General features: G+C 33.2%; 1 protein-coding gene across 1 annotated transcript in view; it reads right to left on the bottom strand.

Annotated features, from left to right (window-relative positions):
- LOC102809833 (protein spire homolog 1-like) overlaps positions 1-25,130 on the bottom strand; it is a 42,073-nt gene extending 16,943 nt beyond the window's left edge. Inside the window, exons 1-3 of the mRNA XM_006816851.3 lie at positions 24,651-25,130; positions 24,507-24,544; positions 19,365-19,748 (exon numbers count right to left, since the gene is read on the bottom strand). Coding sequence (XP_006816914.2) covers positions 19,365-19,748; positions 24,507-24,544; positions 24,651-24,900 — 672 coding nt within the window. The 5' untranslated portion in view covers positions 24,901-25,130. The remainder of the gene's footprint in view (positions 1-19,364; positions 19,749-24,506; positions 24,545-24,650) is intronic.
- Between the last annotated feature and the right edge of the window lie 2,717 nt (positions 25,131-27,847).

Below are 27,847 nucleotides of genomic sequence, written 5' to 3'. Positions count from 1 at the left end.
TAGAGTTGGTTTTTAATGCTCTGGAAATTTGAAAATCTTTGTAACAAAGTTCTATACTATATCTGCAATAACTCAACATTTTTGCAGCAGAATTTTGAGTATCATTTCATTTCAAATTTAGATCAAATGGACATATAGAATCTTGCAGCACCTTCTTTGAATCAACAGTTTTAGAAAAATGTTTTTTTTTTTATGATAGTTTGTGAGGAAAGCTCACTTCAGAGTTCCGGTAATTGATCCAAGGAGATAAAATGATAACTGATGAAACAATTTCTTGACTATACAATCTTTACTGGGGGCTTAAATATGTTACCAGACTTGTTTCTATAGAAACTATATTTGGTTACGGTATATCCCCATTGCGTTTGTTGCTTTAAAGCCCCTAAACTAAATTTTCATGAAGCTAACAGCTTAAAAAAAAATCTCCCTGATGAAAAAAAGACAAACAGACAGACACTAACGATAAGACAGACTTGTATATAAGAGGGATATCAAGCACTAAAGCAATCAACACTGCTGCTTAATTTTCGGTGCGATTTTTTTTCAAGATGTAAATTCAATCAGTGCTGATTTCACAAGTGGGAAAGTAATATCAATGAAGATCATAAAGATAAACTCAAATCTAAATTAAGAGGTTTTCCATCGATTTGTAGTCTAATTTACATCTCAAGGATATATTTTTGATAACAAAGTAAATCTTAATTACTGGTAGCAAAATTGGTGGGTGACAAGCATTTTTTTTATTGCTCTGAAAATCATTGTTATTTTTCCACTTGCAATTTATTTTTTTACTGAATGGATAATCAGTAAAGATAATATCCTGTGAAAATACGTTTTTTCCTTATTTTATATTCAATTTGTCAAAAATCAGTGAAAATAAACTTTATACAAAACAGACAAAAAGTCTTTTCAGCAAAAATTATTTCCTGTATTTTATGGCACTAATAATTTCACACAATCAAGTTTAACACGAGTATTGGTATATATATATATATATATATATATATATATATTCAGTGGAACATGAATTTCAAAAGACCATGATTGTACATTTATTTAAGTACTGTAAACTGACCTGCATTTTTTTCATCTTGAGACATTTTAGCTTGTTTTTGACAAATGCCAGAACTGTCTAATGTCAGTTTCAGCCACATAGAGTGAATTAGGAATAGATGAAAGTGCTTGATGATCAAGTTAAATCATCAGACATTCAAATTATGCGTAAACACACAATTTGTATGTTTAAAGGCCCAGGTATACTATAAATACGCTCCTAAACAATAGGGATTATTTCCTTGCTTGTCACGCTGTAGTAAACAGTTCAAGCCAAGCTCCGGTAAAAACGCGTTTTCTCGAACTTACAGGTCTATTATGTCGTGCCAAAGTGGATGCATTGTGACTATGAATATCACAGCAGTGACTGTGTGTAGTATTTATGACAATAAATAGTGTACGGGTTGAGATTTTGGCAGATAAAAGTCAAAAACAGGAACCGGGGAAAGGGACGCGCTACTAATCTTGAATAATTAACTGCTGTCAATTTGCTGCAGTAACGTGATGTTGGACTGCTGAAACAGGATGCGTCATAGCTATGCAAGTGATTAACAACACTTATTAACATAGCCACACCTCCAATTCACACTTGCCCTGGGCAAATGAATTGGGCCTTTAACACAATGCAACAATTTTGGAGTCCCCCCCCCCCCAGTTGAAAATATTTATGTCAATATCACAGACACTCTACAATAATAATACAACAATACTACCCTTGTCAGTAAGTAATTAAAAGTTGAATGGAACCCCTCCCCAGTCAGCAACAACAAAATACTTATAGATTTGACTACAATTATTCTGAAAAATGGTCATCATTTAAAAACTTCATCAACCACAGGAAGGCAATTAAACATCAGGGAAATTGTATATCACATTTCGTCACTATTCATAATCCACTAGGCTTTTGAGTTTATTATTAGCGGAAACTCAGTCGCTATTATCAGTTTTTTTCACGTAACGTTGCCTTTCTAATTCCAGTCTAAGCTATCAAGTGTAACAGTCTCATGGCAAGGCAATAATTATAGTGTCTTATAAACAGTATTATTATTATTATTATCACCGTAATGCCATAAGTTACAGCGTGTCGTAATTTTGCGGTATTTTACGAGGTATTTTCATCCCACCATATAAGGAAATGCAAATTGCAAATATGGACAGATTAATTTCGAAAGCGTTCTCTAATAATAAAAACAAACATGACTGCCACAGGGTTTCACCGGTCTTCATACAAAGAAGTTCGCTGATTCTGTTCTAAACTTTTTGGATTTCGGCATTCTCATGATGTATCCTTGGAAGGAAAAGATGTATAATAATAAGGTTATAACGAGGATACCGACAAGTAGGCACTCAGACAGTACACCGTCGCATTGACAGCTGTGTGTCGGTCGATACTCCTGCTGTACTGTCTTCGTGCATACTTTGAGGTATCCTCGTAATATCCTCATAATATAAACAGCTTTTTTTCCGTCTTTATTTAAATGTATTTATTTATTGATGTTGTTTACAGCAACTTGTGATAGTTGTTTACAGTCACTGTTTTATTTGTAATAAAGTTTTATTCACACTACTGTGGCGTATATAAAACTATTTTCTGTTACCGGTATTTGTAAATACTAAGTCCCATTATAATGGGTAGATTAGATCCACCTTTTGTAATGCAGACATAATCTTCTTGTTTGAAATGTCTCATTATATGTATTTTCAGATTTAATTGCGATTTAGTAAAAAAAATAATCATTCTCAAAAACAACTTTCGTTATGAATGTTAGCAATGTAAATATGGTGGCCGAGTAGATATGTATCATAATTGTCATAATATTCAAAATATTGTGGTTATTTCACTCGAGAGGAGAAAAGTATGAGCTCATTATCTAGTGAAACAAGAAATTCAATTAAAATTTAATTCAAGAAGATGAAGATGGGGAGTGTACAATGAATTAGTCAGAAACAACTGATGTTTTTTGAATCTGGTTTTGATCAATATTCGAACCCTTTTTTTGAAACAGACATCTGAGATACCATGAATCGAAAAAAATTGCAGGTTGGATGGTTCAGTGAGGCAGTAAAAATCACAAAATTTTGTAACAATAACCATTTTATCTGGGCTTCTAAAAACACAGTTGTTTAATCGTCAAATTGAGAAAATTCCTCGTAGTGAAATTGAAACGAATGACAGTAATTGTAGAAACATACGCTTCATTCATATCTATGGGGAATATTTCTTATAATTTAACCTCAATTAACCTTAGCTGGCTTGGCTTGGCTTGGTAAGTAAAACCGGTCATTTATATTAAACAATATTACAACCCTGTCATTTCATCAGCTGACACCACTACAAGCAAGCTAATTCCTCTGAGGGCTTGTTAAGCATGATATCAGACAGCCATATAAATGAAAAAAAAATTCCCAGAGAGGCCTCTGCAAAATATATAATCTATTGAACAATTTTTATTCAAGGGTAATTTGAACTAAAATCAATGATGGCTGTTCATACAATAGCAAAGAATATTCTTGGAGTGTCAATTAAGTTATTACATGTATGTATCAAATGTTAAGATCTTTTATGTCAAAGTCAAGGTCAAGACGACAAAGCAGGCACAATGTATTGATGACCTCAATTCTGATTTTTCTTCACTTTTGAAAATGTTTGTAATTTATCAAAATTTTGATCTTGACATCTTGTAATCAAACAGAGGTCCACCCAAGGAACATGTAAATCAACTATCAAAGCAATTAATTGAGCCAATAGTTTTCATGAAGTAGTTGTATATTAGGTTTACCCTATAATTTGAGATTTTAGTAAAATTTTGGATCTCTGGCTGGAAATTAACAACAAAATTACTGAAAAATGTTCAAATTCTTATTATTAATTTATCTTCATATACATGCATAGTAAAACCTATGATCTAAAATGAACACCTCTTCCAATTCCTTCCCCAAGATTGCCTTGTATTTAAAATACTTCAGTTCTTTTGATGTTCAGCTCAAAAAGATTTCATTATTTACACTAAATCAAGCACTTCTATAAACTGAACAATTTTCTCAGTTCCTTTGAAATTCAATTTAGACAGGTTTCATAAAATTTACAAGTCCCTAATAGTCCTACTCATACCCAAGTGCTGAGTTTGCTCAGCCACATGCCTACCCCGTTAAATGCAAAAATAAAAATGCATCATTCACATTGTATACCTTTCCATCAAACACAATACATTACTTATAATGACATGAATGCAAATGGGATCCAGAAAGAATATGAAAATACCTTCTATTTATTTTGAGGCATTTGTTCACAATATAGCACACCATTAACAGCAACCTCAGAGAACTCGTATAATTTTACATCCCTCCTTAGGGATCTATTAAAACTTGTATATATGTGAAAAGCAGGTATTAGCATCCACGTTAAGGACGTTCAAGCCAAATTCAAATTTTTCACTTCTAAGCGTTACATAAATTTAGTCTTGAAGAGAAATTCCAAGTAAATAACATAGTTGAACTCTGGTGACCTTGCCCTTTGTTATATAATATAATTCCCTTTAACATAGTTTGTTTCAATATAAATATACATTGTCATAATTAATTTTGAATACAAAAAAGTTTTGGGATTGAACTAACAGTGGGGAATCAGTCTACGGAATGTCCTTTAAAGATGTAAATATCTTACAAAAACATTGGTGCCTTATTTGTTTAATTGTTTTAAGGGACATAATTTCCAGCTTTATTCAAAGTAATTCAGATATTTTAGTATAAAAACATGCCTCATTGCAAAAAAAAAGTGCTACATTTAGACGTGAATAGATTCATAAAACGTGCAAGATAACAGAAAATCTTAGCTGGCTTTTGTCCAAGTATTTTGTACAGGTGTCTGTCAAAAATTAATGATTCACTGAGACAAATATGAACTGCCTCATTGTGTGACTACTGTATTATATGAAAAGTAAAAAAAAAAACACCCTTTATGAATAGCTATCATGTTGCAAGCTCTGCTTTAAATAGTTAGTTGGTGTCCAGTGGAGGGAGAAGTCAACAGTACTGTTGCCTCCTGAGAACCTACATCTTCAAACACTGCAATCTTTGTTTGAAGTGAGTTTTTAAACTAGTATTATAAAAACTATCATTCTGTTCTAATAGCTGAAACATATTCCTGTGAGTTTTCATTTGTCGAATGAACTGTTTGTCAAATACAGAATACATATATTTTAGAACAATTTTCTTTTTAAAATGTGGATGAAATGTTTTGCTTTTTATGTATTTTTTATGTATTGTTTTTGATTTGATAACTTTGAACTAAACAGATTTTCTATTAGCTTCAGATCTTGATCAAAGTTTGGCACCCAGTTCATAGGAGTGCCTATATTGATTTTCTGACATCTTGTTTTCTGTAAAGATTTATTGGTAGGTTTGCAAATGTGTATCAGACTGAAATCTCTCCATGAGTTGGTTTTGAAACCCAGTAAGGGATTCTGAGATACATTACCAAGGATATTATTACAAGATAAATCATTTGCTTCATTGAACACATACAACAATGCATATTTCCACTGAGATCAGTGACCTTTGATGTGTATCACCAGTGATCAGTCAAGTAGAAACAGTCGAAATATTTTATCAGTTTTTCTCAATTTTTGCATGATATTTTCATACAGGACATCTGTTGTTCAAACTCAGGGAAGACTTTATACTGATGAACAAGGTGACCAAGTTTGATGAAGTTTGGAATAGAATTAGTAAAGTTATCATGCACACAATAACAATTATTAACGACGACGACGACGACGACAACGCCGGACAAAATCTTTCCCTTAATATACCTTTCCCTTCCATCTTTGATGGTACGGGCAAGGTAATAAATGGATGAAATATCTGAAACTGAAATTGGGGGGGGGGGTGTTACTATTAACTTTATACAATTACTCCCTCAATATTGGAGACCTCAAAATTAACTTCAGACATTCAGGCAACCAAAGAACGAATTCACATCTTACAGTTTATTTTTTTTAAATCCATTCTCAATAATTATTTATGAATTAGTTGATTCCAGCACCAAATTGTCATCACAAGTTTTCGAAAAACACCTGTCCAAATACTCAACACTTCATGTATAAATAAAGCTAGTGTAATCAATAATAATAAGGTAAAAATCAATAAGTTGGAGTTGATCGTCAATAAAGCTGCATTATGAAATCTAATTTGCATATTTTGGACAATTAAAAGTCTGGAATCTAACATACTTGAACTTAAATACAATGATTCAATCCCTACCATGTTCTGAAAGATGCAAAATATGTCTAAACTTGCTATGATGTTCCAAGTCACACAAAAAACTTTAGTCATAGCACTACAGTTGTCATGATGCTGCATGTTTGAAACACTACACTACACTACACTACACTACACTACACTGTCCATGAAAAAACAATGTTTGCTATGCAATTCAAATATGCATGTATAGCTTTTATATAGGCAGATAGCAATTTAATTTTACACTAAGATTTGTTCTGATTCTATTTAATTTAATCTTTTCATTCCAAGTCATTGGCGAGGTTATTCATAATTAATACACACAAATTTCATTGGAGGATTTATGCAAATAAATTCCATATAAGGTAGGTTACAAATGTACATAATTAGCATTTAAACAGACTTTACATGTGAACGTCAAAAAAGGGCTAAAACAGCCATCTAACTGACATGTATAATTTTATAACTGCAAATGATATATGTCGCGCATATATATTTATTGTACAAGAATTAGATTTATTGATTGTTATTCTATAGTAAAAAAAACAGACAACTATCTGACATTTACTAAAATGACTCTAAAATCAAAAAACGTCATCGTTCATTGAAGTAGATTCCTTGTTCTAAAATAATCTTACAGTATATCAGTAGCTTTAATAATTCATGGTTACAAATCAGAGCTATTTTTAGCTATTACCCATAATTCCACTCCCAGTGGGAAGTATTTAGTACATCTGCGTGTCGCCATAGTTCTAATACTATTTATATACATGGCAAATTTTTAAAATAAAAACCAGGTGTTCTCACCAGATATGCTAATTAATAGAACAGCTGTGGCCAGGACACGTGGCCTCACCTGGTTAAGCAGCATGTATATCAGGAGGATACCTTGGTTGTGAAAACTCGTGTTTGTAGACAAAATAGAATGATCAGTGTGGTTGGCACATGTTTCATAATATAATCAGAATTTTAGGGGAAACCTTTAAAAATAATCACTGTATTCAATTTGTAGAGTACATGTACTACGGGGTATAGTCCAACAATTGGTTTGATAGGTCACTGTCGTAGTGCATTAATGTTGTACTTTACATTCATTTTATACATTACCGGTAAACTTAAAAAGCATCTCAATAAAAGGTTTTTTAAAAATGCAATATGGACGAAAACATGTACTTTTTAATACAGTATATTGAACTGAAAAAAGCTGTTCTTGAAGTACACATCTGAGTATTCGTTTGATGAAACAATTAAATACTCTAATATACTTCTGCACTTGTTGTTTTGGTACATGCAACAACAATCGCAGTACATGGATATTAGTGGTTTTGATTTTTCATCTAACAAATACAGTGGTTTGTCCAGCAAATGCGACAACATTAGTTTATGATTAATCATAATCAATCAACAATGCTAAAAAATATATAATTATGTCCATATTCCATCTTTAACCCATACATTATGCATCGCATATTCAGAATGTTTTCAGCTATGGATTGTGTATGTACTAATATATTAACTGTTATGTAAAATTAAAGATTTATATTCCTCCCAGAGCACTTTGGTCTTTAAAAAACATCAATGGGGAATTGTAACACCACAAAGTAATTTAGAAGAACGCATCACATAATTGGTTTTAGTTTCACTTAACACCTGGTATGCAAGCACTTGTTTTTGAGTTTTTAACATCTGTTTTGTGCACAATTATGAATACACTAGTCAGTGGTGAATCAACAGGGTAATGTATCTGAATTAAAGTCAACGGGGCTGCATCTAGAAGTAATAATGGTAATATGATGTCACTTTAAGTGCAAACAAAAAAAGGATTTTTTTTCAGGTTACTGCCTAAATGCTATAAAAAGAAAAATACAAAAGGAATAAAAATTAAAAAAATGGAGTATAATTTTATGGAACATCTTAGTATCAAAAAAACAAATAATTTTTTTTTATTTAGTCTTAGGCTCACTAGGTTTTTCACAATAATAAAAATGCAGTGGCATTGAGAATAACTGTTAAATGGTTTGCACGCAATTCATGACAAATCAGTGAAAAAATATTCTTGAATTTATATACACCAGGAAATGACTTTTACTGGGGTCCTAGGAAGTCGCATCAGTTGCACCAAATTGTGTCCTCCCGAATCCATCAAATTATCAAATCAAAATATTGAAGGCTGCAAAAATGCACAGTTTACAGTATGTTGTGTATAACATCAACACAAACCTAAATCTCGATAAACCTTGATTCCAGCAAAATAAAACAATCCAGTGTTTGTACCGGTATTCTATCTCAAATAGAATGGCACCATTAGCCTCATCTGTGTTCTGTACAAACCAATGAATTGTAATAGCAGGTGGAATCATTTATCTGACGGCAATCGTTAATGGTTATATCTCATTCATCACAATTTCCACCCACCATGCAGTTCTATGCAACTATAAATACATAGCCCTCTAACCCACAAATACTTTTCAGGATGACCGTAATTCTGCATTTCTCGTGGACTGTCAATCCAATTTTTTTTTATGTCAGCAAGAATAATGAAAAATATTTTGAAATGCGACTTATCTTGACAAATAAGACAGATGAAAAGACAAATTAAAATAACACTATCGTCTACTTGCGTAAACAGATTATAGTGCAAGTAGCATGTCAGGAAAATCCCCAGAATTTTTTTTTTATTGTACACTAATCCATGTCGAAGCGAGTAACTGCCACGGCGTATCAAAACTGGAGATTTTCACTGTCATTTACGTAAGTGTATGTGCTACTGATACAGCAGACAGAGTATTCTATGACAATTCCTACTCTACATAATGTACATGTGATTACGGTGATCACATCTGTGTTGGAATTTTTTTTTATTGTACACTAATCCATGTCGAAGCGAGTAACTGCCACGGCATATCAAAACTGGAGATTTTCACATCGGCCATATATTGATTGAGCTTACATTTACGTCTTTATGTGCTTAAGAGGTAGAGCTACCTAACTACATTAAAAAACATTATTTACGCTAAAATAAAGCAATTTAAGCTTTAATTTCCCCAAGATATACTGATTCTTTGATCATTATCAACCACTTCCCACTGAGCAAAAATGTCCCCAATTTGAGAAAAAGTAATGGCCTGTGCCATGTATATATTACACAATGGAGGAGGGCAGTTTATAAAAAATAAAATTTATTCTCTTAGAAGTACATCTGTAATAGAAGAACACATAAACTCAAAATTGCTTATCCTTGTGAGCAAAGCTACGTAACAGAACGTTCCACGTTGCTAAGACCGTGCACCACGCATTTCTATGGGCTCTTCACAAGCTGCTGTTGACGTCGGTCGAAGAGCCGGTGAAAACAACTTAAGCCACGGAAACGAACAAACTTAACTTTGAAGTAATCCTGAACAACCAAATTTCTATATGTTGCACATGTAGGGGGGTAATCTTGTAACACTGTCCAGTAGAGTCTCAACAAATATCCCAAAGTACAGTTTTCGGAGAGTTTTCAGCCTTTGTTATCACCGTTATGAATGCCAGGCAGTGAAAATGCCCCGATGTCCGTACGAGGATATTGAATTACTGAATCATTAAAGTATGACATATTTTGACCATTGACACTTCTCTGTCATTTACGTAAGTGTATGTGCTACTGATACAGCAGACAGAGTATTCTATGACAATTCCTACTCTACATAATGTACATGTGATTACGGTGATCACATCTGTGTTGGAATTCTGCTAATGTGATCTCTGGTGGATTTCTTTTTCAAGAATTTGATGCGAAAGAGAATGGCTAGACGAATACACTGATTAAATATAAATAAAAGTACTGAAATATGGCAGAATTTAATCGATATCTCATCTGAGAATAAATGTTTCAGGTGTTCTATTACCTTTCATTAGCTGGTAATTTCAAGGGTTGTTTCATGTCAAATTTTACAGAAAATCTATTTCATAAATGCCGGTCTGGAAAATTGATGACTATGCATTGGGAATAAAGTAAAGTAATCTCATTATTCAAAAGAATGTCTAGGAATTCCGACACTGTCAATATATACGAAGAGGCAAAGCGAGGCGATTTACAGATTAATTAATTTTTTATTCCACGCTTTTGTTAAAAATTTCATGCTGCTTAAGACCCAGACAAAAAAGAAAGTTTTTAGTCATTTGTGTTCTAAAGTCTATTCGTGTTTACGACTTTTTTTTCAAACTTTCATTATATTTATTTTGATCTTTCACTAAATAATTTTTTTTTTCACTTCTTCTAAACGACAACCGTACAATTTTAAATGACCGCCATTATTGACGATTTTGAATACATTGTCTGGGCTTACACTTTAGTGCAAGTTAAAAATACCAAACCAATACAAAGGTGTCTGAATGTACAGCATATACCGAGTTCTAAAAGCAATCCATTCAATGAAAATCGAGTTACCGTAGTTAAACGTAATTGAAACACAAGAACATCAATGAACAATTTTAACAGAAGTTGAGTAATCGGAAAGAATACATTTATAGCATATAACATTACATTTCTATATAGATTAGACTTGTTCAAATTGATTTTTAAAACACCAGCTGAGTTCTATTTATAGAGCTTCGTTTTATCCAATACATGTGAAAGAATACAAATGATTGTCAAGATTTCATGAAAATCGAGAATGTCACAAGATTTGTTTTGGGCCCCTTCAGATTGTGCTCCATTCTCTCATGTAACAACATCCACTGATCCAATTACCATGGTTACATAGATAAGAGGAATAGTAAAGGTGAGAAAATTGAACACTATTGAGGGGCAAAATCAAGTATTATGGCTTTATCGTGTTTAATAAAATCTTGGTGGCCATTTCCATCTAAGGTCTATTAATTCTTTTTGTGCAAGAGAGATTTTCAAAACCAGCAATGAATTCTGCTTTACATTTTTAACTTCAATACACAGAATTTATTTAAACAAATTTTGAAGGTGAAGGCAATACACACTAGTGTGTATTATTGGATACTGAGGGGGAAATATGGAACTTTTTTTACAGTAGTTTTAAATTCCCCATCCAAGGAATCTAAACATATGTCTATATACCAGGGCCAATCTAATACCAACGCTGTCAAATTCTCCTTCAATGTCCTGGCATTCAAAATCCCCAATCTGGGACAGTCAAATTCCCATACTGCACCAGGATTTTGGCAGGGAAACATAATTGCATTCATAGGGCTATAATAAGAGAAGCTGCTTTATTGTTAAGGACTGTGATATAAGAAACTCTCTTATTGCAGCAGAACTCACTCTAGCAGAAGTGTGTTTTCAGTGAAAGAGCACATCTGGTATAAATTGGAATGTTCATAAGGTTTTTGAATTTGTAGAGTACCCGGTACTTTACATTGTATATGGCATGCCTTTTATAAAAGACAGTTGCTTAGCAACCTGGTTCACAAACACTTTACTCCAGTGTCTTTATTACAATTCTCTGTGAGCTACCTCAGATATGAACTTGTGCAATTTTAGAAAGTTTTTACTGCCAAGCATTGCATCATGGGAAATGTTTCAACAGTAAAGAGATTTTAATTGAACTAAGATTTTTGAACAACCAAATTGTTGGAAATAAAACTATTATAAAGTAGTCTAAAGAAATTAAAAAAAGGACCATTTACAGTATTAATTTACAGTTATGAGAATTATGAATTATGCAAATAATTTCAGTTCTGCCCACTGAAGTTTGATAATTGATCTATCTAACACCTAGTTTAAATGACGGCAGTCGTCGTGCCGCGTCCTGTTCGATATGGGACTCATAGCGACGTGATACAATGCGTGTAAAATACATTGTTTATTTACATGAAATTCGAACACCCGCTGTACAACGACCACCACACTTTAATCAGATGCATAAGAACTAGATTGATTTTTTTTAATAAAACAAACAATTTCAGTTGGATCATATTATATTGGGCTACCAGAAACAGGAAAATGTTCTGCCAATTTTGGGTTGCAGTGAAAAAATTATTAACTTTTAATATATAATTTTTTTTTAAAATATCAATAGTAACATTTTTACTTTTATAAATGTTTGCAATTATGTATAGATGACTTTAGGACAATTATGAGAATGTAGTTCACCTTGCCACACAAGCATCGTTTTAACTCCTTTTTTTCTGGCTAACAATAACACTCTTTGCGGACAATTTGTTTTTATTTCATTAGATATGCATTCAAAATTGGTGGCGTAAACAAAACGCTTTGAAAATTTCCAATGATTGCCTCGTTTTTCCCAAAAAGATGCATTTGTAACTTTGAAATGAAAACTCTGATTTACGCGCTGTGAATGACACTGCATGAGCAGCTGACGGTGCATTTCACAATTTATTTTTATGTTATTCTTTTATTTATTTTTTTAAAAACGCACATTTTTGATAGTCTAATTTGAATAAGTCGCGACTAACACCAATAGCATGGCAGCAGTTCATCTGAAGAAATTCTACCATACATTTTGTAGCTGCCTGTAATATTCAGACAAAAACACTTTAGGTCAAATGTATTTTTAAAAAAATTCATGATTTTTTCATACATTTATTTATATAAAATTATCTCCCCCAAAAATAAACAGCACAGCATAATCTGTTGCTGCAGATGATACTGATATTGGATTCTTAAATTACAAAACACATTTTCTACTTTGAGAGATCTAGAAATTGTTGCACAGACATCTGTCATCACATGATTGTTTGTTGACAAAACTACATTTTACGGCGTATTACTTCTAAAAAGTAACTTCATGATTATTTTTCATGGGAATACTATCCCTATACCAGCACATGGCGGAAGAAAGAATTCCGTTGACACAAAGTAAAGTAATACCACCCATTTAAGTGTTTATTTACTGAAATTCAAATATTTATGTATTTGAACTTATCCAGATCAGGCACACAATTCCAGATGAATCTAGCTTATACATGAAATAATTGTTGTATAATAAGGGATGAACCATTTACAATTTTCTGGGTGTGTTTAAAAATTAATGTCAATTTGACATTATTGACTACATATATCTAGACAAAATGGGTATAATAGTCAATCATTTATAATTAAAGTCATGGTAACTAAAGCACACACAAAAATTTAAGTTCAGGCGAGGATTTTAAATGCTCTATTCGTGAATGTGAGAATTTTTTTCAGATGGCTATACTGTACAATTTATAAGACATTCACTAGTGAATTAATGGCAACTTTGATGTGAACCATGGTAAAAGTAATCATGGTAGGGAGAGAGAATATGTCGTGTGGAAATGAGTTAAAAGGGGAATATATCAATGCATTGGATTGTGCTATGGAAACATGAATGCATTCACGCCATCGCCTTAAGGAATTCGACTGCAATGTGACGTCACAACTGGGGTGCCTCGGGCCGGGGAAGTTTGGGAAAACACGAGTGAACAGTGGAATCGTTAGGTAAAAAGATGTTATAGTTATTTTCTCAAACATTTAATGTGGGTTTTCAAAACAAATTTTATACAGTTTATAGAGTTTTGCTTGAATAGTAACAAACCAATGTAATCACATGACACTACTTCTCCCAGATTACGTTCGCATACACGATTTCTGTAGGGAACTCTTTCGTTGCCATGACTGCTACGTCACTCAGAGCACCCAGAGGCAACGACGCGAACACACTATGATATACGGTTATCTTAGAGACTGATCTGTCTTTATTTCAACAATTTAGGCTTATGCCTATTTGAAGCGTCAGTTGTTATCGTGTAATACGTATTCGATTTTTGTGTAAACAAACACACTTGAATTTATAAAAATATTATAAACCTACTGGTACGAAAACAGTTACTGAGTGTACCAGCAATTAGATTCGATAAACAAAAATGGGTCATAAAAATAGAGGTGAAATCTTAAAGCGGGAGGTTAGTCACCTGCGTACACGCAGTAATTGGGTCCCAATCTACAATAACACGCTAGAACCGCAAAGGTTCATGGGTAGATGCTTGTTTGTAAACAATTACACGCTATAGCCCTCTGACGCATGCACAGGTGACGACTCCCCGCTTTAATATTGGAGAATATTTTTAATTATTAAACAATAGACCTTAATTGAAATGTTTTTGCCCGTTTGTTTGTGTTCCATCACATCCACTATTCCCTGACCCATGTAACCATGGTATTTGGAACGATTGAAGTGATGATGGGAAGAATGGAACAATATTTAGGCAGCAAAAATAAATCAAATTCCATAAAGTTAACTTTTTTCCAAAAATTATGAACAAGGACAGTAGCCAAGAGGTAATTTCGTCCATTTGGGCAAAATTTTATGAAATTTGCAAAACAACAATTTTGACTAGAAAAAGATGGGATTTATGATTCGGGATCTTGGTATCATGTCACCGTAGTTGCAAACCCCAAGTAATGTACCTCTGATACTAGTCAACTAGTTTATACTAGTCAGGTTTGTGGACATCCCTAATGATTATTATCGGAAAGATGCCAGAAGTATTTAAAGGCTGCTATTTTTAGTTACTGTCTACAAAGAAAAATGCCTCCAGTTGAGTTCCGCATTGGCAATTTAAATGGAAATAATTATCTGCTACACCAAGGCCAAGAAACTAATTTAAGTGAATCTGCAGGCTTAATTCTTTGCTGATTTCATGTATAGCTGAATAGGGAGAATCCTAGCTTTGATATGGAAGAGTTAATTTTCACCCTAAAAAGTGTCTATGCTGAATAGACAAATTTAGAGTTCCCAAACATGCTCAATGGCTGCCACGTTACTGAGCACTCAGAAAGGGGTGGGGTTTGATCTTACAACCACTTTGATTCGGGAAAAACACATTCACTCCTTTGCACACATGGTAGGTTAGCATCAAGGGAATTTGCAAACTCCATCAGGTCTATGGATCTTACAAAAATCCATGACCCCGAATAGTTGCAGATCCGTGTACTTTCTGAGGATATTGTCCTATAAGGTTAACTCTGATAATATTTGATCATTAAGATGTCATGGGCTAATATTTTTGATGAAATGATTCTTAGAGTATCAACCAATTCTATGAATTATTAACTGATACCAGGCACATGATCAGCTCCAAGTGTAAAAAAATCGATAGAGAAATTGCGATTTTACAAAACTGTGCTTACGAATCGTATGCTAATTTAATTAATTGTGAAGACTAAGCTCTTCAATAAACACACATTTGCAGTTACCGCCGACAATGGATTTCAAATTCAGCAGAAAATTTTACCATTTATAGCAATACTTTTTTTAATATAAACTTTCATTCTTATGATTTATTGTCGAGTAATTCTTTTTATCCAGTCTGATTGAAATTCTCATATCACAGTAATCAGTTCACTTTTCACACAAAACACCATTATTGTGAATGATATTCACAATGATCATGTGATAAAAGAGCATTATATCTCATTTTGTGAACTTTAATGAGAACTATAATTGATAAAGTCTCATTAACAGTGATTTATACCCCCAGAAAGTACCAGGATGTACGACATTTAAAGGTCATGCATAATAAAGACCTATTCCACATGGCACATTTGCGCTTGTTAAAGTCCATGCTAAAAGTTAAAAGACACAAAGGAAAAGACAGATCTAATTTAAATCTGTCTTTCAAGTCTCTGAGGTACATGTAATATGACAATCCCTTCAGGCAATTAAAGTACCATATTAACTTGGACATGAACTTGTCAGACAAATACAAGGGATGATTATTGTTTGACATTTGTAGACTGGTATACAAGCTCTTTTCAGATTTAAACATATTGTCAAGCTAAAAAGCAAGCACAACAATTCCTTTTTGTCATTTGTCCAGTAATGTTTTAATAACGAGTTGTAAGAATTCAGTCATTGTGTAGAAACTCTACTATGTTAGTCACGGTACAGTAGCATCCAGTCTCAGTATGGGGCTTAATAAAGCATATTATAACAGTGATGATATTGTAGTTGCTCATATTACTACACTTAGGGACGACGCCAAAAGATCGATGTCTGATAAAAAACTTATTTGCTTTAGTTTGGGGGTGGGGGATTTTTACCTCAAAAAGTTCCCATCCTACAAAAACGATTTTATTTTTTAATGAAGTCAAAAACATCTTGGAAGATTTGTAGTTTGTTTTTTTTCTATCAAATCATAGACAAAAATAACAGAAAATAAAAAAAAAAACATCCAAGACGAGAAAATGGTTTGGTGTAATGACAATTTCATTGTACTACTTACCTTTGTAAATTAAATGGTACAAATAAAGCTTGTTTTTCTTGTTATTGGTGCATTTGTAAAGTCTTTTCACACCCACCTGACAACCAACTGCTATGTCATACTACTGTCCGAATTTGTATTTAATGGTGAATGTAGCCTGACGCCATGATCGATATTTATGAATTAAGTTTCAGTGGGGGATGGGGGGTTTGGGGAAAAAACTAAAGGAATTAATTTTTTTTCGTACATTGAACTTTTGATCTTGTCCATATACAGTGCTTAAGGGTGTTTTCAAGTGCGTGAAAGTGCTCACAAGATTGGGGTGATGGCTACTTAGGTATTAAGACTGAACAGGAATTTTTAAATCATGGGAGTGCCAATCAATACAATAGAAAAGCTATTTCAGGGTTTTAAAGTTTACATTGAGCATACATTCTTGCTGATGTTGAATAATTTTGAATGGATAAAGGTGCTTTCAATAACACTGAAAAGAAGAGACTATTTAGGGGTCATGAGAAACAGAAAACCAAAGTCAAATTTGTGTTTACGATTGCCAGACCAAGTTAAGTTTACTTCATCACAATAAAGGGTGGTAGTCGGCACAACCGCAAATATTCAAAAGATTTTGTGGAAATAAACATAATATTTAACCCGCACGTTTTTATTTGTAGAATCGGACACCATTTAAAAACATAGTACCATGTTAAATTTAGTTTATAATTTGTTCAGAAAAAGTTTAAATTAAATTCTTTGACAAATCGGTGAAAACAATTTACAAAGTCTACAGCCATAAATAAATTCACTTGCGATTTGCAAGTGGTTTATTTTGAACAGTGGTTTTTAAATTTCAAACTTTGCAGTGAAGAACTGAAGAGAATTGTTTCATACGCAGTTGATATGTAAATCAAGATTGATACTTTTCGTGATAAGTACATTAAAAATGGCTTAAAATAGAAACCTATCACAATGAGCGGAATACAAATCAACAATACAGTAATTCATCAGGTAGTCTGGTAAGGTTAATGACCAATCAAGTGGGTGTCAGTGAGATGAGCACTTTGAGATGTCTTCACACATGCATTCTCACTGAATACAAATTATTACTGGGCTCTTTAAATTGAGTGAGAATTGGTGGTTATGTAATTTATGACAACAGACACTACACTTGGGGAGATTAATTCTGTAAATCAGTCAATAAACGTAGCAGAACAGGGATGGAGTGTACAACAATTTGATTTGATTGACTAAATTATGTGACTTGCATCCCACATTTTATAGTGAATTCAGCACATTCATGTATATTGTGCTATACAATACAATAACACTTTATTATCACCATAAAGAAATTAATCTTTTTGGGCATAAATATGAACACAAATTATATTTTTTTTCTACTGAGACACACATTACCAGTATTGTGATATTTCGTGACTATTGGGGGGGGGGGGGGTTATAGGTCACAGCAATATTTGTGAATTTGATTAATCTCTAAGAATACAAGAATTATCAACCATTTACTGAGATGTTCTTATAAGCAGTTTCTGGTATACAGTGACTCATTGTTGAAGCAGGCATACTGTGCAATACTTATTTTAGCTGGAATTAATTTTTGCTGAAATTACTTTTTGGGTGTTTAGTGTGAATTTTATTTTCATTGATTTTTGGTGAGTTGAATATAAAATATAGGAAAAAAAGGTATATTTACCTTTTAAAGTAGTTAAATAAAGTATTTTACAGTAGTTCCTGAAAAACATAGTGGTTATGTAATAGACAATAGCATTGTTTTTGAATGTCACATTAGGTAATTTGAATAAATTTTCCATGAAATTTGTTATGACAAACAATAAATGAATGAATAAAACAGACAGGTCTGACGTTGTTATTCTTGCAAGGACTACCCTTCGGTATATTCAGAAGTAAATATTATTTTGGTGTCAGGAAGAATCAATAAACATATTGTACTGTATACAACCTAGGAAGTCAGAGTGACTTTCACCGAGGTTCGAGTGAGTCAGACTGACTTTCACCAGGGCCATAGGTAGTCGGTGACTTTCACCAGGGTTCTAGAGAGTCAGAGTAACTTTCACTGAGGTCCTAGGGAGTCAGAGTGATTTTACCAGGGTCTTTGGGGTGTCACATCGACTTGCATGATGTTTTGTTGCACAAAAGCCCCCTCAAATCATCAAAACACAAAAATTTATAGCAGCAAAAAAAAAAAACACAATTTTCATAATGTAATTTTTCTAAGTTCATATTGTCAGTGTTTTAAAGGTTTCATATGCTAATCAATTCTATATACTTGCATAATTTTATTATTAGAAGAATTTATACTAGAATACACTACTCAGGAGAAAGGCACTACAAATTATTGATTCTAGGCAAATGGGATTACCAGGGCAGTAAACCAAACATACAACTTACAAGTTAATAAATTTACCCCCCACCTCTATTCAGAAACAACACACACACACACCTCTTTGCACACATGGTAGGTTTAGCAACAAGGAAATCTCAAAAGTTCATGAATATAGTCTGAATATTTGAATCAGTAGAAAAAAAAAACATGGTTACCAAGCATGATGTAAAGTGGTGCTTGATGCTCACAATTTACACATAAAAAACAGAGACCGAGAGATTCACACCTTAATTTCCATGACGACATACAAAAAATACATTGAAATCACCAATATTTAAAGTAGACTTACTGAATCATAAATTACGACACTTTAAATTGCAATTTATTAGACTCAGGAATACTATTACAATTTATTGATTTCAATATTGCCATGTGATATAAAACTGCTCACAAATACTTGTCAGTTGAGCGCAAGATAATTGTGTATTATTAGAAACACCTTTAAATCACTTACCTGTAAAACATGGGTAAATGATGTAAGAGAACTGATTCCATCGTCTTTGATGCAATTTTGTTCTTTAGTAGGAAGTTCAGTATGATCAGCACCATTTGTAACCAATAAACCATCATCAGATAACTGGCCATTCTGTATACCATCATTTTTAATATTATTATTCTCAAAAATCACATCTTCAAGTTCCTCACTTTCGTTGAAGTCTTGCTCATCAGCAATTCCTTCATCCACAGAGAGGTCAACGCTTTCTTGATCATCGTGACTGTTGCCTTCTGTCATGCGCTCCAAGAGTGTTTGTAAGTCAGAGCTCAAAGTTCTTTCATCATCTCCTACAATACCGTAGTCTAATGCAGAATATATCACCAATCCAAGTTCGTAAATGGCCTTTAAAATAAAATTAATTAAAATAAAATATTAATCAAAGGCAATCTTCAACCATATTATGTAATAAGAAACTTAAACTTTCATTTTTCATTATTAATTAAAAAATTAATTTTTTGTTTCTAGCCTTTGACTTATAAGGTAGTATGTGCTATATACCAACTGCAGCAATTATACCTAATGTAAATATTCACAAATAACCAGACATTGCCGAATATTCACATAAATTCAGTTGATGCTTAAGATATCCGAGTCATATATTGTTTGCAAATAGCCAGACATTACCGAATATTCACATAAATTCAGTTGATTCTTAAGATATCCGGGTCATATATTGTTTGCAAATAGCCAGACATTACCAAATATTCACATAAATTCAGTTGATTCATATGATATCTGGGTCATATATTGTTTGCAAATAGCCAGACATTACCAATTATTCACATAGATTCAATTGATTCACAAGATATCTGAGTCATATATTGTTTGCAAATAGCCAGACATTACCAAATATTCACAAAGATTCAGTTGATTCATAAGATATCCGGGTCATATATTGTTTGCAAATAGCCAGACATTACCAATTATTCACATAGATTCAATTGATTCACAAGATATCCGGATCATATATTGTTTGTAAATAGCCAGACATTACCGAATATTCACATAGATTCAATTGATTCACAAGATATCCGGGTCAGAAATTGTTTGCAAATAGCCAGACATTACCAAATATTCACAAAGATTCAATTGATTCATAAGATATCCGGGTCATATATTGTTTGCAAATAGCCAGACATTACCAATTATTCACATAGATTCAATTGATTCACAAGATATCCGGGTCATATATTGTTTGCAAATAGCCAGACATTACCAAATATTCACAAAGATTCAGTTGATTCATATGATATCCGGGTCATATATTGTTTGCAAATAGCCAGACATTACCAATTATTCACATAGATTCAATTGATTCACAAGATATCCGAGTCATATATTGTTTGCAAATAGCCAGACATTACCAAATATTCACAAAGATTCAGTTGATTCATAAGATATCCGGGTCATATATTGTTTGCAAATAGCCAGACATTACCAATTATTCACATAGATTCAATTGATTCACAAGATATCCGGGTCATATATTGTTTGCAAATAGCCAGACATTACCAAATATTCACAAAGATTCAGTTGATTCATAAGATATCCGGGTCATATATTGTTTGCAAATAGCCAGACATTACCAATTATTCACATAGATTCAATTGATTCACAAGATATCCGGGTCATATATTGTTTGCAAATAGCCAGACATTACCAAATATTCACAAAGATTCAGTTGATTCATAAGATATCCGGGTCATATATTGTTTGCAAATAGCCAGACATTACCAATTATTCACATAGATTCAATTGATTCACAAGATATCCGGGTCATATATTGTTTGCAAATAGCCAGACAGTACCGAATATTTACAAAGAGTCAATTGATTCACAAGATATCCGGGTCAGAAATTGTTTGCAAATAGCCATGCAGACATCAACCAAATATTTACATAGATTCAGTTGTGAATCTTAGGAAATCAGATCGCAAACAGATTTCCAAAGTTAGACCAATTTGTGAGGGTGACAAAGATGAACATAACATTCAAACAGTTATTCAACCCTGACACACCTAAGCTTAAATTGCTTCATATTAAGTAGAAATTATTTGAGACCTCTGCCTATAGGCGGATTAATTTGAGCATAATCTTATACATCTGATAACTTATGGCTGATTAAAACAACATTAGAATTCTATCCTATCCACCCCATTAAAAAAATTACTGTAAAAAGCATTACCGGTAATTACCATATTCACTGGGTTTCAATTTCGCTACTTCCGCCGATGAGTAAAATCCTCTAAATTAAATCTACGTGATCATGTAAAATAACTCATTGTAAATATAATAAAACTCATTGTTTCCTTGACAAATTCGAGAAATTGAAACAGAGAATATGCTCAAAACATCAAAATAGTGAAATGTCAGTAAAAATAAATGGTTTTATAATAATTGGACAACTGTAATTAGGAATCATTATTGTGTGCGTCATACAGGAAATATTAAAGGTATCGCGTTCATGAATTGCATTGTGTTATACGACCTGAGCCAGTGAATAACTTCACCAAGCTACACTTGTTTTTATGAAACAGACTCTTGTGCATGGCAAAATATATTGAACATGTGTTGTTCTCACATTATGTACGTCCCATATGTTAAGGTACGACTATGAGTATTATCAAGAATTTTCAAGATGAAGGAATGCAAGAGGTTTAATGAACAAGATTCACACGACTTGAAGAGTTTTTCAAATTGCAAGATGATAACTAAATCGCCTGATTAAAACAATGATTTCTAGAAATATAAATATGTGAGTGTGTGAAAAAAATGATTAGTTTTTATCACTAAATCACACGATTAAAAATACAGATTTCCAGAAATATGAATGCAAATATGCATGTCAGTGAAAAAAATGATTATTTTCATCTTGGAATGTTGTTCTGTTTTTAAAATCAAACCTTCTCAAACATCCACTGAAGCTAAATTGGTGAATGGATGAATTCATTTTATCTCAAACTCTCCATGGATGATCTCTAGGTGAACATCAACATAAATCTCCAACGTTCATGAATATTGAAGACAGACAAAACACAGTGGGAGTCTCTGGATATGCATGAGCAATTCCTGTCAAATTTCACATGGGAAAATGGTACAAACTTGAATTCCATAGAGTACACAGACCACACACAAAACCATGGGCTACTTTTCTGCTCTAATCACTGCATAAATAAACTATCTTATCTCAATCTCAAGTATCAACTGATAGTGCTGTTGGTAAATCCTTGTCCTTAGGAGTTCACACTGAAAGCAAGTTTTGTATCTACTGGTTTAACAATCTGAAATTGAGATGGGCTGGAGGAATTCTTTTTTTTAATTTCATATATGCTTGGCAGTATTCACAGAAAAGTAATTTTAATTTTTTTTTTTTCAACTTAATTTTTCACAAAATATTCACTCTTTAACACTGTGTTTTGAACGATGACAAAGTTTGTTTTGTATCCACCACACCCCAACCAACCCCACCAAACTCGTACACAATAAAACACCATGTTATAGGTCTGTTTGTACCGTAACTGCCAAATACACTAACAGGTACCAGTACCGATCACTATACAGCATTTTTGTAACTTTCAAAAAAAGTTTGTTTAAGGTCAAAAATAGAATAAATATTAAATTACAGCCAAAGCCTAAACAAGTATTGTTCAAATTATACAGTTAAAACCTTTAGAAGGTTTTCTTGTATGACATGTAAGATAAAACCTACAGGCCTATGTGATTTTTATTACAAAATAAATTAAAAAATTAATACCCTCCAATGGATGAGATACCATTTTGCACAAAAAAAAAGTTTTTTTTTTTTTAATGTAATTTGAAATATGGAGAAAGTACAAGTAAATAGAAGGCAAGCAGTATGGGGGTTTACAGTTTGCAAGGAATGTCAAACAATGATCCTTTTTGGTAGAAGGTCATAAACTCTCCTTAAATTTACCTCATTTACAATAGAGACTCAATAATCGCACCTGATGCTATTCAGTGTCGGTAATTGTTATGCAAAGTGTCGTCAGTAAATCCAAAGTTATTGTAAGAGGATGGAATCATAAACCCTAGAATGAGATTTTAGTTTAAGGTCACGATTGAATTCAGCAGTGATTACTACATCAGAGTTCCTATAATACAACACAGTTCTCTCAACGGTGTAGAATATTATACAAGTTATTGTTTTTTCACCAAAGGTTTAGAAAAAAAACTTTTTAAAGAAAATAGACAGGTAGAAACCACACCCAAGTGGGCACACGCCTATTTTTTGTGTGTCTTCACAGTTCACTGGTAAGTGTACATTAAAAGACAAGATACTGTTGTGGAACGACTTCATTCACGAGATTGTAAATAGATAGTTATGAATCAGTAAAAAGAACATTATCCTTGAGTTCAATGTCCTGAGACTGTTTTGGCCTGCAGCAACAAGTATATATTTGGTATAATATGGATAGCAATATGACATTCAAGAAAGTTTTGATGTTAAAATAAGGAATTGCTTCGTAGAATATTTTCACTACTGGGCGTTTCCCAGACTTGGTAGCATTAGTCACGACTCAACACCAATTGTTTGAATTTATCTCATGACTCATGTTTGAAATCAAAACAAGGACAAATGTAATTATGAAAAATATAATTAGTAAAGATGGTACATAAATTAACACAGACCAAATGTTATACTTGTTCAAAGAAACTGACTGACACCTGTGAAACGACACACACACGTTGAAGAAGAGATGTTTTCATATGTAAATTTTTAACAGAGAACAGCAACGAAGTCGTGTTTTATTTGACATGCATGCTTTCACACCGGTCCCAGGCGTAAAATTAAATGTTTTGTTTTTACACGCTGCGTGCAAATGAAAAACAAGTGTAATTGGTACAAGCAAGGCAGAAGTTAATAATAACTTATCGGATATTAAAAAATAAACGGCAAATTGCAGAGAATTTTCTTAATAAAGTTTTTAAAATAATAAAACTTCTAAAATAAAGTAAGGTATTCAGAGATGCATACGTGCAAAAAGAAAAAAAGGCGAATAATGCCCAAACATCGAAGTTTAACACTTTTGAAAGTCATTTGTTTAATATTATTTGTGAACTTGAAAAAATTAATACTTACGCATCTTTCAGTTTGTCCATTTTTGTTGTTGCCGGCGACTGCAAATATAATAGTCAATCGTTACGAGTAAATTGAGACATAAAACACGAAAGTATGACAAAAATCAAGGGACATGTCAAGAAAACAGTGAGCAAAAAGATTTACCTTCCGAAGATTGTGACAGCTCCACCGAACACAGTCCGTCTTTGTGGAGCAACAGAGAATCCAAGCCGGAGCCTATACCACCGTGAATTTTCTTAGTTTTGAAAGCTTTTTGCAAATAAAGTGACGACTGGTGACACACAGCCCATGTCTGCTCTTCGTTTAGCGGAGCGCTGAAGGATTCCAAGATCTGGAAAAGCGATACTGACTGGCGACCCTCCATATCCACCTTAACCGGCGGCCCCTCCGCCATTTTCCGCAAGTTTCTGTGCGCTTGGGTGACTGCTCGCTGTTTGCTGTAGTATATGGTAATTTCCAAGATTACATCACACTCACAGGACAATGTTATCGACGATCCACACTGAATAAAATCAAAACGACTTTTTAGCTTTGCGTAGCTCAAATAACACACTTCACAATTCAAAACACAATAGTTAGTAGGAACGCAGTGATGTCATTGAATGAATGAACGATTTCCCAGCCATCAATACCGTTTATTTTAGGTCAAATAAAGGTTAACTGAAAGTTGTGTTTGGACAATAGAGGGCACACTTTCACAACAATTTAAGAGTTCTTCAAATACAAGTAGTTTCGGGCGTAAATATAAATTACAATTTATTAAAGGCACGAATAATGCACATATTATAAATTGAAAAAAATACCCCCGATGGCACACATAAATAAATACATCTGTAGAAAACTTAATTCGACGATTGAATAATATAATTTTTTACATCATATTGTTAAAAAAATGTACATTTTTTTGCGAAAATAAGGCTTGGCTACGCGTGCTGCTGTTTACATTTGCCAGATTTAATTCTTACTAGTATTTACACTATTAGCCCGTGCCGAGATATTTAACCACTTAGCCCGTGCCAAGGAGCTGTGTGTGAACGCTACTATTGATAAGGGATTCAATAACGTTTGTGTTTACATTTAGTTACGATAAGATTAAGACATTGCCCCCACGCGTCTTTACCTCGTTAACTAGGCGTACTTTCAGAAACTTTGTACCGTATACTTCAGACAACTAATATTAGTTGTCTAAGCGTATGCATACTGTGTTACGCTAAGAATTCAAAAAGTTTTAGTAATTCCCAAACAAAATACTGTAAAAAGTAATAAAGATTTTTGTTTCAGACAATCCACAAAATCAGAAATATTGTGTTATTGATATTGTCCACGTTCATACCTTAATTTATTTATTTGCTTGTTTAGTTGTTTGTTTGTTTATTTATTTATTTATTTATTTATTTATTTATTTATTTATTTATTTATTTATTTATTTATTTATTTATTTATGGATGTGTACAAGAGCAATTATTAAGGCACTGTATTAGCTATTCCCTTTCAACACAGAACCAGGACTCAAACAGGCGAGGTTTTATATCATCATGTGGGCAACACAATATCAATACAATTTCCTTTATTCTTTGTTCAGATACCAAATCATAACTGTATGACCTTTTCCTCAGTTTTTAGAGTGACGCCTTTAGGAGTAAAATAATAAATAATAATAAATCATCAGTCTTCATTCGGGTGTTAATCAATGAATGTCGCCCTCTAGTGACAAGCCGTTAATGGGATAAAAGAGATGGTTCAGCAATGCGGTTCAAAATAGATAACCCTACCTAAATGTTAGTAGTGCGTCTTATTTTAATTCTCTTTTTCAAAAAAATGTAGTTGTTTATGAAGATCAACTACATACAAATATGTGAATGTTAGAAGCAATTGTAGTACAATGACAAATAACAGAAACAGGAATTTTAGAATAATTTACCTAAAATGATATAACAGGTTATAATAGTACGAGGTTTCATAAAACAGAATAATATTGTGCTGAGATACTCAATCGCCTTAACTTGTCAACAAAGTGGAACTACAGCGTAAATAATTGTCATCAATTGAGTCCAGCAACTAATATTGTTTTCCAAAGCCAATAATCAGATTTTAAAATCGTTTGTGTTTTTACCCAAATTAGTTCAGACAAAATATGTCATTACCTTTTTATGAAAATATTTCATGCAGTTTTCCATTTCTAATATTAGTGAACCACATTTTTTTTGTCAAAACTGGCATTTTTTAATACACTGATATGTGTCATCTAGGTATTGCATTTTGAACACATTGAAATGTGTTAAAATTTAGTAACAATATCAGAATATTGTGACATAAATTGTAAGTTAAAAGTACAGAGCCCTGGCTGTGTGAATGAAAAGCGCACATGTTTGGATACTTTGCAACAACCCATTGCACATGTTTATTTTTAAGACTGCTGATACAGTCACTGGATTGTGTTGTCAGCAGAAGTTGAGATACATACATCCTGTCTCTCCCTGTGGCATAATGGTGTGTCTCAGACAGTGACATGGTGATTGTGAAATACCTTGGAATGTGCTGAGCCCAGTGTTGTTGGCAATGAAAATAGATATGACATCATTGACCCGAGTCTCCTACTTTAAATTGGTAGAGCTTGGATTAAGAGTGGTTTATTCCACTACCAAAATTGGCATCCTCTGTACACTGATTTGTCGACTATTTCGAGATAACCAATCATTTCGTTATATACATTTTATTATTTGCATGGCCATAAATTAACTAAGGTATTTAAGTTGAGACATAAGGGAAAATCTTTAGTCAGGAAGGTGACCTGACTTGATCCTGTAACATCTTGTGATGCTGATTCCTGACTCCAGTGAGCTGTACCCTATATAGGGGTACATATGCAGACGTGCTGTGCAGTAATCCCTGCTGATCAACAGGAACCACTGAAGCTCACTGCCTGAACTACTCCCGTTGTACCAGTGCTACCAGTAGCAGCAGATAGCAGTGCAGTTGCCGATACTCCCTGGACACAGAGCACGAGTTTAAATTGTAGTGCAGCTGCTTCGCCAGTGTGCCAGATACGAAGGAACGCAACATTGCACATTGCTGTTCAATGGAGAGTGGAGTGTTCCCTGCAGCATCGATCAAGTCTCTAATTTATTTTATTTTACAGTGTACCCCCACCCCCTGCTGTTATTTGTTCATTAAAGTACAGGAAACCGTATATATTGTGTTGTGTTAATTTGTTATAATCGTTACTGGTATATTTCTTTCTCTGCACAGTCTCAGTTGTGGTGATATACATTCACCAAACGATCCCCACCCCGTGACAGCGGATGAGCTGAGAGGGAGGAAACTTATAAGATAAGCACGCT

Source organism: Saccoglossus kowalevskii, chromosome 6 (genome assembly GCF_978046115.1).
Source record: "Saccoglossus kowalevskii chromosome 6, keSacKowa6.1, whole genome shotgun sequence".
In the NCBI taxonomy this organism is placed as follows: domain Eukaryota; kingdom Metazoa; phylum Hemichordata; class Enteropneusta; family Harrimaniidae; genus Saccoglossus; species Saccoglossus kowalevskii.
Note: the sequence above shows the minus strand (reverse complement) of the source record. Positions and strands in the feature narration are given on the sequence as shown.